Source organism: Brassica oleracea, chromosome C2 (genome assembly GCF_000695525.1).
Source record: "Brassica oleracea var. oleracea cultivar TO1000 chromosome C2, BOL, whole genome shotgun sequence".
Lineage (NCBI taxonomy): Eukaryota > Viridiplantae > Streptophyta > Magnoliopsida > Brassicales > Brassicaceae > Brassica > Brassica oleracea.
This window is the reverse complement of record NC_027749.1, coordinates 15,744,961-15,759,505: the sequence shown is the minus strand read 5'-3', so window position 1 is coordinate 15,759,505 and position 14,545 is coordinate 15,744,961. Positions and strand designations below refer to the sequence as shown.

The 14,545-nt window shown below is 37.3% G+C and overlaps 1 protein-coding gene across 1 annotated transcript; it reads left to right on the top strand.

The window, feature by feature from the left end:
* The first annotated feature begins 10,124 nt into the window (after nt 1-10,124).
* Nucleotides 10,125-11,895, top strand: LOC106325003. Its single transcript, XM_013763021.1, has 6 exons — nt 10,125-10,362; nt 10,650-10,836; nt 10,937-11,037; nt 11,185-11,313; nt 11,400-11,488; nt 11,575-11,895. The coding sequence occupies exons 1-6, from the start codon at nt 10,279-10,281 to the stop codon at nt 11,726-11,728; spliced, it is 744 nt and encodes a 247-aa protein (XP_013618475.1). The 5' UTR covers nt 10,125-10,278; the 3' UTR covers nt 11,729-11,895.
* The last annotated feature ends 2,650 nt before the right edge of the window (nt 11,896-14,545 follow it).

Sequence of the window (14,545 nt, the reverse complement as noted above, 5' to 3'; positions counted from 1 at the left end):
TGGGTTCAAGACACTCCACCTTAGCCTAGATCTGGATCCGGATCTGGAAACAAGAGATAAGGGAGAGGAGATCTGAACAGATCTGGAACAAGGAAACAAGAGAGCTGCGAGATCTGACCACCACCACCAATCGGCTGCAACCACCACCACCACACGGTACCGGCGAGGAGGAGGGAGAGAGAGAGAAGTAGAGAGAGAGACGGCGCAGGGGAGAGAGAGAGAGAGGCTTGAGAGAAGAAGAGAGAAAAGGAAAAGAGAAGCTTGACGGCTAGGGTTTCCTAGTCTCTCTAAATCTCTGCAGAGCTTCGCTCAAGTTTCAGAATGAGAGAAAAAGGAGGCTGCATCTCTTTTTATAGGAAGGAGAAGGGAAAACCCTAGGTCTTTGCCAAATGGGCCGTAGAGAAGCCCATATTCCTAAAGAAATTTATGGGCCAGGAACCGGGCCGTTACAATCCTCCCCCGTTAATCGGAATTCGTCCCCGAATTCCAAGGCCCACACTCTTCGGACTAATCGTTCGTTACCGAAATGGATTCACACATTCACACAACAATCAAGGGAGGCATACAAGGCAAGCTCTACTGGAATCTTTAAAACCAACGAATGAATGTCATAAATAAAAGGAGTAGGACCACACTAATTTGTAAAAAGAAACTCGGCACATCTGTACAAAACACATAATGCCGTAAAGAATGGAATCAAATTTAAATAATCTTTTCACAATCCGAAAATACTTAGTAACAATCACAATCAATTTTTTTTTTTTTTTTTTTTTTTTTTTTTTTTTGAAAACGTCGAAAATGCCGATCCCTTAGGACAGAACTAAGAGATCTTAACCCGCTCTGATACCACTTGTAACGGCCCGATCCCCCGGCGTCCGACCGGGGTTATCGAAAGGGCGTTATGGACACGTGTCTACTCATTTAGACAACCCTACGTGTCCCGTTACTGGTCCCGAGAGCCGACGGGCGCATAACCTTCTTTGAAATACCGTCACACCCACATCCATATACTTCTACTTACAGTCCTGCGCACAGGGAAATGGAAATGGAGGAGTGAGCAATAAGTTACTCAGTGAAGTGGCTCTAGACCAGCCTGCCCGCATGACACTCTATACTACTCTATGCGGGAACTAGGACTGACTAGCCACTACAATCAGGTAATGTATTTTTATCATTTCATACTGTCATCACTAATTGTCCACATTCAATTCCATACATTTTTAGCAACCTAGTGATCAATCATTACAATGAACTCACTCATTGCCACACACGTTAAACCCTAGACTTAACCGAGTCATCATACCAGACCGACTCGATCCTATGACACCTTTAACTCCCTGTTACCCGACCATGAGCTAAAAACCCTACAATGCACATCCTTTTCATCTTTTCGTCCTTTTCAACAGTGGGTAGCCCCAACTAGGCTTCTACCCCATATTCTTGTGGATTGGCCACATCTCCTATGGGTGCTTCCATATTCTTGTGGATTGGCCACATCTCCTATGGATACCTAGCGTGGACTACTACCCCACATACTTTCCTTAGACCCTCTATATGCTTTCCCACCCATGCTTAACCTTAACATCATTCTCTCATACTTTTACTTATCATTTCACTTCCTTATCATTTTCACTTATCCCTTCCCACGAGAGAAGAAGAGAGAAAAGGAAAAGAGAAGCTTGACGGCTAGGGTTTCCTAGTCTCTCTAAATCTCTGCAGAGCTTCGCACAAGTTTCAGAATGAGAGAAAAGGGAGGCTGCATCTCTTTTTATAGGAAGGGGAAGGGAAAACCCTAGTTCTATCGTCCTAGCATTTATTTCTCTCTAGCATCCTAACTTCAATCACAACAACACATGGAACAACACATCCAAACATATTAGAATCAACTACCAATTCCCATATTCCTAAAGAAATTTATGGGCCAGGAACCGGGCCGTTACAATGTTGCTTCTCAATTAATGGGTGTAAAGCTGTTATGTCCAAGGCATATGATAGATTTGAATGAAAGTATTTAAAGAGTTCCCACTGCTTTAGAGTTCCATTAAACTTGTGTAGAAGGGGTAATGTTTTGTTATAGTGACGTTTTCAGTTCTCATAACCAATCATCCTCATGGGTTAATAGGGCTAGGAAGAGGGTGGTTAAAGCAACAATATTTGTTGTCCCCTGCGTTATTTGTTTTGTGCATTGACGGCCTTTATCATCTTTTCAATAAGGCTGAGGATGCATGAGCTTTGAATGAGGTTAACTTTGTGGATTATGGATTTATTTACTAATCACTCAGATTTTAACCCGAGCAACTAACTGCAAATGCACATTAAAGTACACAAAGATCACACATAGAGAATTCAGACAAGTCACTATCTAAAGCTATAAAGAAAATTGTTTGTCTGATTTTCTATTTCTAAAAATTGTAAATAAAAGTAAGCAAGAAAGCAAAGACCACAAAGATGTAAGCAATAGGATGTCATTGGGTGCATGGAATACTCTGGGGAAACACTTCAATATTAACAAACAGATAAATTAACAGGGATTATAATTAAGAAATGTCTCTAACATAAATCATGAAGATATAACTAACCTACTTACTTATGTAGTTTTAACAGCGTATGTTATAGAATCCTAAATACTAACTTCCGTTGAATTTCAAATTTAAACCACATTCAATTTAGGTTTGACAATTTCACAAGCACTGTAACATCATCTTCCCCTGGTTAAGGACACTTTGCTCATTTACGGTCCTTTCAGGTAAGAACAACAGTAAATGAAGAATCAAATGATATATCCCTATTCTAACAATCCTAGGTCAACAAATCATGAACTCCCCTATGAGAAACTTTAACCAACAAATGTACTACTCACACATATTCAGATAACAAACACAAGATAAAAAATGTCATGTGATTAAATAGAATAAGCAAGACGGTTCAAAAAACTTCTTCAAACCGAGAAGAAGAAGAGATCTTCTCCTAGGCTTTAAAAAGTGTATGTGGCTTCTCAAGAACTCCAAAACCATAAAGAAAGTAGAACAGGATGAAAGTTAAACCTAAAACCAAGTTTATTATGCATCCATGTCAAAAATAGGTGATATCTTGCATATTTCCATTGTTTTATCCATTCACCCATGTGCATTTTGATCATATAGACTAGGATTTAGCCAGGTTTAGGTTGCATTTTGCATACATGAGTCTTTATCAGGTATTGGAGTACCACATGGAGTTCTTGGAGACATTTGGGTGCATTTGGAGCTCAGAAAAGGTGATAAAGGTGATCATTGGACGAGCAGTGCATGGGAGCGACCTCACCGGAGCGACACCGTGAAGTCGCTGTGACACCCCTTCAGAGCGACTTGACCAGAGCGACACCCTAGGTCGCTCGCGTTATTATCTCTTGGAGATACAAAAATGGACCTGGAGCGACGTCCCTAGAGCGACTACCCCAAGTCGCTCCCGAAGCCCGGAGCGATGTGTGGGAGCGACTACCCGAAGTCGCTGCACGTCGTTTCTTTGGTCGAACTTATGTTTTATCAAGGACTTTTGGTCATTTTATTATGCACGTTTTACACTTTCTAAACCTATGTTTAAGTATCTTTTGTAAACCATCAGGGGCAGGATATCTTTTATCAAAAGAAAACCACCAAAAACCTCTTGGAAAGTTCATCTCTTTGAATCAATTGATCATTTTGTTATTGCAATTCTGTTGTTTTCATATCTATTATCTGTATTTCTCTACATGATTAATCTGAAATCCAATATGGGTTTAAGAGGAATCATGAAGAGTAGTGAGTAATCCATTCTTGAATTCATGGGTTAGGGAGATTAATGGAGATTAAGCTATATCTAGGATGTTATAGTGTAGATCCTTCTTATTCCTTGCTAGTAGAGTATTCATAATGCATCTTCTGAGTTGGCCTCTCAAAAGTTGATCTTTAGGCATTTCCCACCCACAAGGTGTTTGATGAAATGACTGAGACAACTCTCCTAAGCTTTTAACATACTTTACCAAAGACATTTGTTGTTAAAGGTGTTAAGATAACCAATAGACTTGTTAGTAATGATTGCTTTCATATTATTCAACCAAAGACATTTGATGTTTGAAATATGTTAGTAAATGAACATTCATCTAGACATAGAGTTTGTTTAAGATTGTGTCTAAGCTTAGGGTTGATAGTTTGATTGATCATTTGCCATCCTTAGTTCGAAACTTGATCACCCAACACCCAAGGTCTAATTCCTATACCCATGAGTTCTCTTTTATCATAACCAAAGAAAGTCACTTCTTTTATTGTTTTATTGTTCTGTTATTGCATTCTATTGTTAGTAGTAGTTTAAAACCATCCAAATTATCGGTTGCATTTAGATTAAGTACGTACTTGCATTCTCGGTGCTTTGAAATCCCTTAGAATTGGTTCGACAATCTTTTATACTACATCATTTGTTTTAGGAGCCTTGAAAACTCTTAACATCAATAGGTCTTCTTTGCGGGTTTGGGAAAGTCTAGGAAAGTTAAGTTGTGACACACCCCAGCTCAGTCGATCTGCAAAACATGGATCGATCGATCTCTACTAGGCCATGGTTTACTTAGGTTTCTTGCATGAGATCGACCGATTTGTGACTGAGGATCTATCTATTGTGTATAAAACTGATGTCAATCAAATTTCCAGATCAACTGTTCTAGTGCCTTCAGAAAATTCTTGATATTGAGCATGGGATCGATCGATCCATGATGGATCGACCGATCCTTGCCACATTGCAACTTATTTTGATCCAGTGCTCTTAAGCTCAAAATTTTGTTCAATCGGGTCCTTTCTCGACAATCGAACATGTACACGTAAAAGCACTAAAGAACACCAAAATACCAAAACACATAGTGATACCAATTAATCTCGATCAAAAACCGAAGTAAGAACCGATAAAAACAAAACTCATCAAAAGTGAAAGGCAAATGAGAAGAAAGCTAAGGCATTAAAATAGATTATGCACTCTTATTATAAAGCAATAGGTCAAGTTGTTAATTTGGAAAAATCTGCAATAATTTTGGGAAGTACAAAATTCATAACTTGTTTGGTATACATAATGAAGGTGGAACCGAGAACTATATAGGATTAGCTGAATGCTTTAGTGGATTAAAGATTGAGTTTCTGAGTTACATTCAAGAAAACCTGAGATCAAGGTTGTCAAGTTGGTTCTTTTGAAGTCTTTCTTTTGAAAAGAATCGTTGTTAAAATTTGTTGCTCGCTATTCCTTTTAATGAAATGAGATTTTTTAAGCTTCCAAAGCTACAATTCAAGATCAAAGCGCTAGACCTAGGGATTTATCAATCAAGATATTCAAAGCTACAATTCAAGGATGCTAATGGTTTATAGATTCAATTCTAGAACTCGATTTTAATAAGTAAGCAATCCAGCTTTCACATGCAATTACTAATCAGATGTCTATGTCCAGTCTCAGCTATCGTTTGTTGACTTGGATTGAGCGTCGATCGATGATATGGCCAAAGCGTCGATCGATGCTTCCTTAGATAAGCATTAACGACCTAATCGATTAAGTTCAACTAGATTCCTAGACCAACTCTCGTATGCACCTAGGTATCTAATTCAGCAGAGTTCGGGTTCCGTTAATTGATTGCACTTTCGTACCTCTCAACAATCCTATGATTCTGAGTTCAAACAATTAGTCACACTCTCGTGGTATTCTAACTTTTCCAGATCCTAGTATTATAAATCACCTGATGTAGAGATCTATAGATAATCTAGCAATCCTAATTGATTATAAGTTTGCCATTAAGCTCATGAAATCCTTAAACCTAACAAGATGATTACTCAGCCATATAAGTAATAACACAAATCATAGTCTGAATAATATAATAGATAAAGAAATCAATGATAAAGCCAAAGGAGTTCCAATCAATTTCTGAAGGAGAATTGATCTTCTCTCCAAACCTAAGAGAAAACAATAGAATAGGATAATAGAAAGCTTGTAGCCGTCAACAATGGCTTAGAAATACATAAATAGGGTTTCTGGTCGTCCATGGGTATTTTGGTAACTTGGTGTGGCTTCTGGGCTTCAGTCTGTCATAAAATATGCTTGACTCATATTCTGGCATCACCATCGATCGACAGTCCTTCATCTCCTCGACAGCTTCTCTCGCGAGGCAGACTGACCACTATTCAGTAAAACGGGCATAACTTCTGCTACAGGATACTGATTGATCTCAGACCAGTGGTATTGGACATATAACTCAAAGAATTATCTTGTGTCAAAAGATGGGCTCAATCTAACGGTGGGAAGATCTTCATCCATATCTAAACATCTGATGCGCCTTTGCAGCTCTGCATTCAAAAAGCCCAAAAGTCACAAAAATCACCATTTTCTTCCAAATCGTCTCTAAACCTGTAATTACACTAAATAGACTCCAAAACATAATAATTATATCTTAAAACACTTATATACCATGGCTGAAAGTGGGTAAAATCCATGGTATATCAGAAGGTTGGGATTTACAGATATTGAGAGCTTCAACCTGAGATTTGTTGGCCAAAAAAGCGTAGAAGCTTTTTCAGTATTATGATAGTCTTCTGTTGAGATTTCTAAAATGTAGATATTTTGAGGATCAAAATTTCTTAGAATCTAATTTGAGAGCTAGAACTTCTTTTAGTTGGAGAAGTGTTATGTTTGGGAGAGAGCTTCTAGTCAGAGGTTTAAGGAAATAGGTTGGGAGTGGAGAATCTCTAAGATTTTGGACTGACTCTTGGTATTATTTTGGTGGTAGAAGAAATCCTTGGATGAAGCACCCAATCATTAATTTTTATTTATGGTTAATGATCTCTTGGACCATGAGTGAGGTGGTTGGAATGTTCGTTACTTTTGGTTAATGTCTTTCCCGGAGATGTGGAAGCCATTAAAAGATTAATCTTATAGTAAATCATGATGTTTTTGGTGTTGAATTCATAACCAAAGTAGGGATTACTCTATTAGATGGGGTTATTGGTTGGCAAGTCAGGAGAATCTCAAGGAAGTCTTTCAAGATGCAGGGATGCGTAACCTTCAGTTAGTATTCTCAAAGAGAAAGTTTGGCAATCAATCACAACTCTTAAGATCAAGGCTTTCATGTGGAGAATTTTATCTGATGGTTTATTGGTTGCATCTTGTCTGGAAAACAGAGGAATGAAAGTGGATCACGGATGAGGGTGTTGTGGTTTGGAAGGGAAGGGAAATCAGAAAACCATGTTTTGTTCACTTAGAAGAGTGGCTAGACAAGTTTGGGCTCTTTCTAATTTTCTATCTTCAGAAAATGGTTTTCATCAAAACTTGATATTTGTTAATATGTTCTTTCTATTTCAAATGGGAAAAACATTGAAGTCCCCAGTGAAATCAGAATAATATATCCCTGCATTATGTTGTTTCTAGGGAAAAGAAAACAAATTTATATTTGAAGCGATAGAATTTGTGAGCTCTAAGGTGGTTAACAAGATTCAAGATGAAGTAAAGGTTTGGTTTCTCTCCCACGCTAAGGATAGGAGATAATACTATGGAAATATCTCATTCCTCGATGTGGTCCAAGCCTAATCATGGGTGGTTAAAAGGCAATATCTATATGAACTGGAATAGGAAGATGATGGATCCCAAAGACTTAAGAAACAATTTACTTCAATTTTCTTTTCATATCTATTGAATAAAACACTCGATCACTTAAATACACAAAAGATGTCAAGTAAATAATTGCCAACTAAACAAATATGGAACATGGTAAACAAGTGGAGAACGCACAATGTCATGACTCTTGTTATGATCTTATCAATACTCCACCCTCCAAAGAACCTTGTCCTCAAGGTTCTTGTCACGTAATGGTGGTGGTTTACCAGAAACTGGTTCGTCTTGGCTGAGTTTCTTTGGTGTTGGGGTCAGTGGTTCATGGCTTTGGATTGGACGCGTCGGATCAGAATTGGCATGCCAATGTGTTTTGTGAGCAACGTTCCAGATCCAAAACTGTGCGATTAGAGCTTCATCATGGGACACATCAATGGGTTCTTTGAATAACTCATTGTTTCTTGGTGAAGAAGCAAAGCATGAACAGCCTTGAACCGCCAAGTCTTTATCACCATTGATTTTGATAGTTTCGGTAATTTTCACCTGACAACTCATGACTTGCCGCAGACGTTTGAATTCATTCATCATAACATGCTTCAGTTTCTGCAACTCATCATGCACTGCAAGGAGGAGGTTGATCTTCCCATCTTCAATGCTTCCACGGTTGTCAAGCTGTTCGTACGTGCACTACAAGGATAACGGCTTTTTTTTTTGAATAGAAGGTTTGATACCACAAATTGTGGTCCGAATCAGAGCATGAGTTTTTGATACCACAAAGTGGTCCGGATCAAAAACAAAAATGTGCTTTGATGCTGATATAAGCCCCTCCTCAAAACTAAGAAAGTTTGCTCTGATACCAAATGATGGATCCCAAAGACTTAAGAAACAATTTACTTCAATTTTCTTTTCATATTTATTGAATAAAACACCTGATCACTTAAATACACAAAAGATGTCAAGTAAATAACTGCAAACTAAACAAATATGAAACATGGTAAACAAGTGGAGAACACACGATGTCATGACTCTTGTAATGATGTTATCAGAAGAATCATATATTGGGAGGTGCTTAGGTTATTCGGGATCACCATAGAGAGGTTATTCTTCATAGCATGAAATTATTTGCCTTTGTTTCCAAGTTGAACGAAGCTAGGGTCATCTGTTTCAAGTGAGTGATTGAGAGTGCTGTTTCTCAACACTTGGAAGAAGTGATTGTCAGTATGAAAAATTCTGTTATGTGTGGCTTTTTGGAAAGACCAAAGGCGTAGTTCTCTTTCTTATGTCAGCTCTCAACTCTCTTAACAAATGGAAAGTCCTTTGGAAATCTAAAGAGATTAGTAAAGGTGCTTTTTATTTCTTCAAGTGCAATTAGGACATCTTTTGGTCACTTGTATCTAGTGATCGGATATTTTTTTTTAATTCATTTGTGTTTAGTGGTTGTGACGTATAAATGTCTTATATCCTCTGTATGTTTAGAAGTTTACCACAATATATTTTATGGAAAAGTGAAAAAATGAAAAAAAAAAAATACACTTTCACTAAAGCTCTATTTTTTCTTGACAATATATTCTCTCTTCTTTATATAAAAAAGCTCAAAAACATAAAAATATAGATATAATTTTTTTTTTCTTTTTCTAACTTTTCATTTTTCTTTCCTCTCTGTTACAAGTTACAACACGTTAGTCTACTAATATTACACTTAACATTTACCAATCAGAAAAAAAAACATTTACCAATCACACCCAATGAGAATTAGCCACATGTCTATTTATATTCTTATTGTTTTCTACAAATATTAAATTTATCTTATAGGGAAGATTTTCCCCCTTAAATAACTCCATAAGTTGACCAAAAAGAGATTTAGTTCCCTTAATGCAATTCTCAAAGAGATTTAGTTCCCTTAATGCAATTCTCATAAGTTGACCAAAAAGAGATTTAGTTCTCTTAATGCAATTCTCAAAGTCATAAGAAAATAATGATACAATTAAAAGTACAACCGAAGTAATGGTGGAAACCAACTTTGTATCTTGTCGACGTACATTCATCCTGATTTTGAGTAAGCCATTCATTTTTAATATCCTTTGAAATGATGATATTTAATTTAGCCATATTACCAATTCTTGTATTTTTTAATTATCTTATGAGTCACCATAAATCGGAACTCCGACTTTTGCTTGAGTAATTTGTTTGTAGAATCTGTAGACACTTCTTTCTTTTTTGGCTTACAATATTTTAATGCTTTTGTAATCACTCTATGATGATTTAGTGGCTGGATGATTCAGCATGGTATTAAGATACTAGAATTTGATTTTTTTTTTCATTGCAATATTTAATAATGGTTGGTGAAGATGAATGTTTTAAATGACAGAGATATCCCATATTTATTAGTTTAAATTTCGGATTGACATCTCTTATAACCAAAAAAAAAAAAAAAGGTTAATCAATAGGAAAAAAGTAGAAAATCGAAGTAAATTACGGAAACTAAAAGTACAACCTTTTTTTGGTTGAAGTGAGTGGACGAGCCACAAAAGTGACGAGTATAATTGTAGACACTGAGAAAAGAAGGAGTGACGTAAAGGCTTTCTTCTTCTTCCCCACTTCCTTCCCCTTTTTTAGTCACTGGAAAAACTCTTTTAAGATTTGTTTTATTTACCCATAATAAAATGCATTACAGTTCGGTGTAGAAGCTAAATGAAGGTCCAGTTTCTGTCAAATAGTTCGGGAATCGAATCGGAGATGGCTTTTTCTCAGCCTTTGTCTTCTTCGTCTCTCTCGGTATTTCGCTTCTTTTTTTTTTAGTTTACTCCAAAATATATACATCTGTAATTATTGTATGTTCATGTACACTTGTTTGATATTGTCGGATTAGTTTCTGTGTCGAGCTTTACTTACTAGTACTCATATAGTTTAGATTCTTTATCCTTAAGAATCAAATCAGCCAATTAAAGGGTTCGCTTGCCCTGTCTCTGTCTGAAAATTTCAGATTCTGTGACTTAAAGTCGTTATCAAGTTTTTGTTTTTTGTTTTTTAATCAGATTAGATTCATTTTTTTGGTGGTACAGATGATGAATCGGAGCTTTGTAGCTAAGAGCTCGGTGACAGCAAGTCTTTCTATCAACAAGTCTTTAAAGATTCGATTCCATAATCGTTGGAGCTTCAACGGAGGATCAAGAATCGTTCTTTTCCCCAGTGTATCATCCGATTCGTCCTCCCTTGTTCACAAGAAACGCTCCTGCGTACGAGCTTCATGTAATGTCTCTTTTTAACTGAAAACATTGAAGCCTCAAACTTTGTCGAGAGATTCTATTTAGCTCTTGTGATTTCAGACTAAAAACATGTTGATGTTCAGGGATGGCTACGTCTCAAATCGCAAGCAGTGTATTTGCTGTCGGAACAACCGCGGTTCTTCCTTTTTACACTCTGATGGTTGTAGCTCCTAAAGCTGAAATTGTGAGTCCTTTTCTTTGTTGCAGTCTTACAACTTCTTTTGCAGAACTAAAGAGGTTCATCTGAAATTGACTTTTTTTTTTCAAGAAAGAAATTGAATATATGTGTTTCTTTCAGATTTAAAAAAAAAAGTGTTTCTCTTTTGTGCAGACCAAGAAGTGTATGGAGAGTAGCATACCGTATGTCGTCTTAGGCGTATTATACGCGTATTTGTTGTACCTTTCTTGGACACCTGAAACGCTCAAATACATGTTTTCCAGTAAATACTTGTTGCCAGAGGTTTGTTTTCAATACATACTCTATAAAAATGTTTCATAGTAGCTACTAAATGTTTTCCTCTCTCTCTTTTCTTTGGTCATTTGCAGTTGTCCGGAATAGCGAAAATGTTCTCAAGTGAAATGACTCTTGCTTCTGCTTGGATTCATCTTCTTGTTATTGATCTTTTTGCTGCCAGGTATGTTACAATTTTCAGGTTTTGGTTTTCAATCAAAAGTCTAAAACATGTTTCTTATAACACATGTTTTGTTTGTTTCTATGCAGACAAGTTTTTAATGATGGCTTGGAGAATAAGATCGAGACGAGGCACTCGGTTTCACTTTGCCTTCTCTTCTGTCCGGTTGGAATCGTTTCTCATGTGGTAACCAAAGCTTTAACCAACAGTTCTACATCCAACACCAACAACCAGTGCAAGTAAACTGATCATTGTGGCTGGTCTCTCATCACTGTCTTTCTTAACTTCTTATAAAGATTTTTGATTGAGATAGTTCGTTTTGCTTTAGCTTCGGTTAAGTTACAACAGAACGAGTTTGTTGTGGATTTAGTTCTTGACAAAATCAAATAAGACCAAACAATTTGAGATAATGTTTTTACTATTTGGTAGCCAGATCAGTCACAAATATTCCCTATCTAAACTTTAAACAAAAGTATGTTGTACTGGCCTTGATAGAGCAGAGACGACTACAAGAAGTTTTCTTACTGAAACAACAATGTTCATAATATTGTTGTAAAAAAACAATGTTTTAAATTGTTCTAGCTTTGCTGGAATCTAAGAATTTGTGGATTCAATTTCTGTGGGAAGGGTCTACTTTGCTAAAGAAAATTAATTTAAAATAGTTGGGCCTCGCCTTAGATGATGTACACAACCTCTCACGTTAAATGAAAAGATGGAACATAAAAGATTTTTTTTTTTTGGGCAAAGGAACATAAAAGATTAAAAGTTCGATTTTTCTTACTGAAACAACAATGTTCAAAATATTGCTGTATCCTTGAAGAGCATACTAATCTGTAATACAATGAACGAAACTCGTATATATATCATTCAATGGTGCTAATATCAATGGATTTGCACCGCCTGTGTTGTTATTTCCACCAAGTGGTTGCACTGGTCCACAGGAAAGACGCAATTAATATCACAAAACGTGACTTCTACCATCTTGTTCACTAATACATGTAAATATGTGTACCATAAAGTTATAGATAGACATTTTGAAAGACATGGAGAAGAATATACATTGAAAGACATGTTGTATTAACATAGCTGATGGACAACCAACAACATTATGCATCAAATAATAAGCACACAATTCTGTGAAAGAGAAGCACAAAATTAAATCACTCAAGTTACTCCCTCATGTGAATTCAACTACTGGAAACTCAAAAACACATGTTCGCCTAATTTAGAATACTCTCTAACAACATTTTCCTATGATCTCAAGCTATTTATACTATCTATAGCCATTATAAAAAGCGTATAACCAACTATAAAGATAATATAGCCAACTATACTATTCTTGCTCTCCGCGTCATTCAGTCAACCGTTCATTCTTCCATCTCAGCTCATTTGTTTATAACGTGTATCTACTCCATCAAGCCAAAACCACGTCAGTCTCTCGAACTTCAACTCTACTGCTATTAGTTATGCCTTATCATCAAAACAAAATTAAGGTGGGCTTTTAGTGTGAGTCTTTAAGCGTCTTCATCATTCAGTCAACTTTTAATTATGTGTTACTCTTTCATTTTTCTGTTCAAGTTGAATCCTCTGTCTTTCTTCTCCATATCGTGCTCGTGCTCTTGGTGTGTGAAAGAAATATTATCATAACAGACATGTCTAGGTTTCTTCACACTCTCTTATCAATACCTCAGTCTAATAGAGCTTGTCCTCAAGTTAAGCTATCAGCAACTTCAAACACCCGGGCCCATAAATTTTTGAGAAATCATTAGAAAATTCTAAGTAAAAATCGAGCACACTTTTATCAAGCAAACATGACAACACTGCAACATTATTAAGATAACCGAGTTAAATAATTGTAGACAATAATGTTTGTAAGACTCTCATAAAATCTTCCAAATTCATAATATCAAGTATCGATGGTCTTCATAGTTTTACACTTCGGTCCACAAATTTACTCCTCACCTGCATCACAAAAAGAAGCATAAACATATAAAATACTCAATGATGAAGACGCAAATTGAAGCCGCCCACATATAACCCGTTATAACACGTAACATCAAGCAATGAATTTCCATTTTTCCTGGGCGTTGATTTGTTAAGTCGTATCTTCCATTTTTCGCATAACGCCTCGAACCGGGTGGAGATAAAATGAGATCCGTTATCGGTTACGATTTCGTAAGGAACTCCATGCCTACAGATGATGTTTCTCCATACGAAACTTTCGACTTGGACATCTTTTATACTTGCGTACGAATCTGCCTCTACCCATTTTGAAAAGAAATCGGTGCGGACTAAAAGGAAACGCTTTTGCTTTGAATTATGAAGGGGACCGACGATGTCCATGGCCCAGCGCATAAAAGGATAGGGCGATGGGATGGAGGAGAGAACTTTCGGCTGGTTGTCGGATGGTTGGAGCATGCCTCTGGCATTTTTCGCATTTTCGTGCGAACTTCTCGCAATCTCCGATCATCGTTGGCCAGTAGTATCCATGGCGCTTGATTTTCACTGCCAGTGATCTTCCGCCGGAATGATTGCCGCAGGACCCAGAATGTACTTCTTTCATCACTTTTCTCGCTTTTTCCCTTCCAGGCACGTCATGAGTGGTCCGGAGAATCTCCATTTGTAAATTTCGCCGTCCACTGTTACGTAGCGCGCGGCCTGTGTTCGAACTTTGCGGGCTGCCCATTTCTCGGTGGGCAGGTGTCTGTTGATAATGTAGTTTCGAATTGTCTGCAGCCATGGGGTATCGCAGTCGTAATCAGATTGCTCTGATTGCGGTCGTATCGTAACTTCTTCTTCTTCGTCATCTTGACCTTCTATGAGGTTGACGAAGATTGGTGGTCCGATGCTCGGATGTTCGATGAACTCGACCGGAATTACCCTTTTAAGTCCTGGGTCTGAACTTGATGCTAAGGCCGCGAGAGCATCTGCCTGGATGTTTTCGGAACGGCGAATTCGCGTAAGGGAAAAACAGTCAAACTCTTGAGCTAGATTTTGGACCAGTTTGAGGTACGCGTCCATCCGTTCGTCCCTGGCTTCATACTCTCCGCTGAACTGACT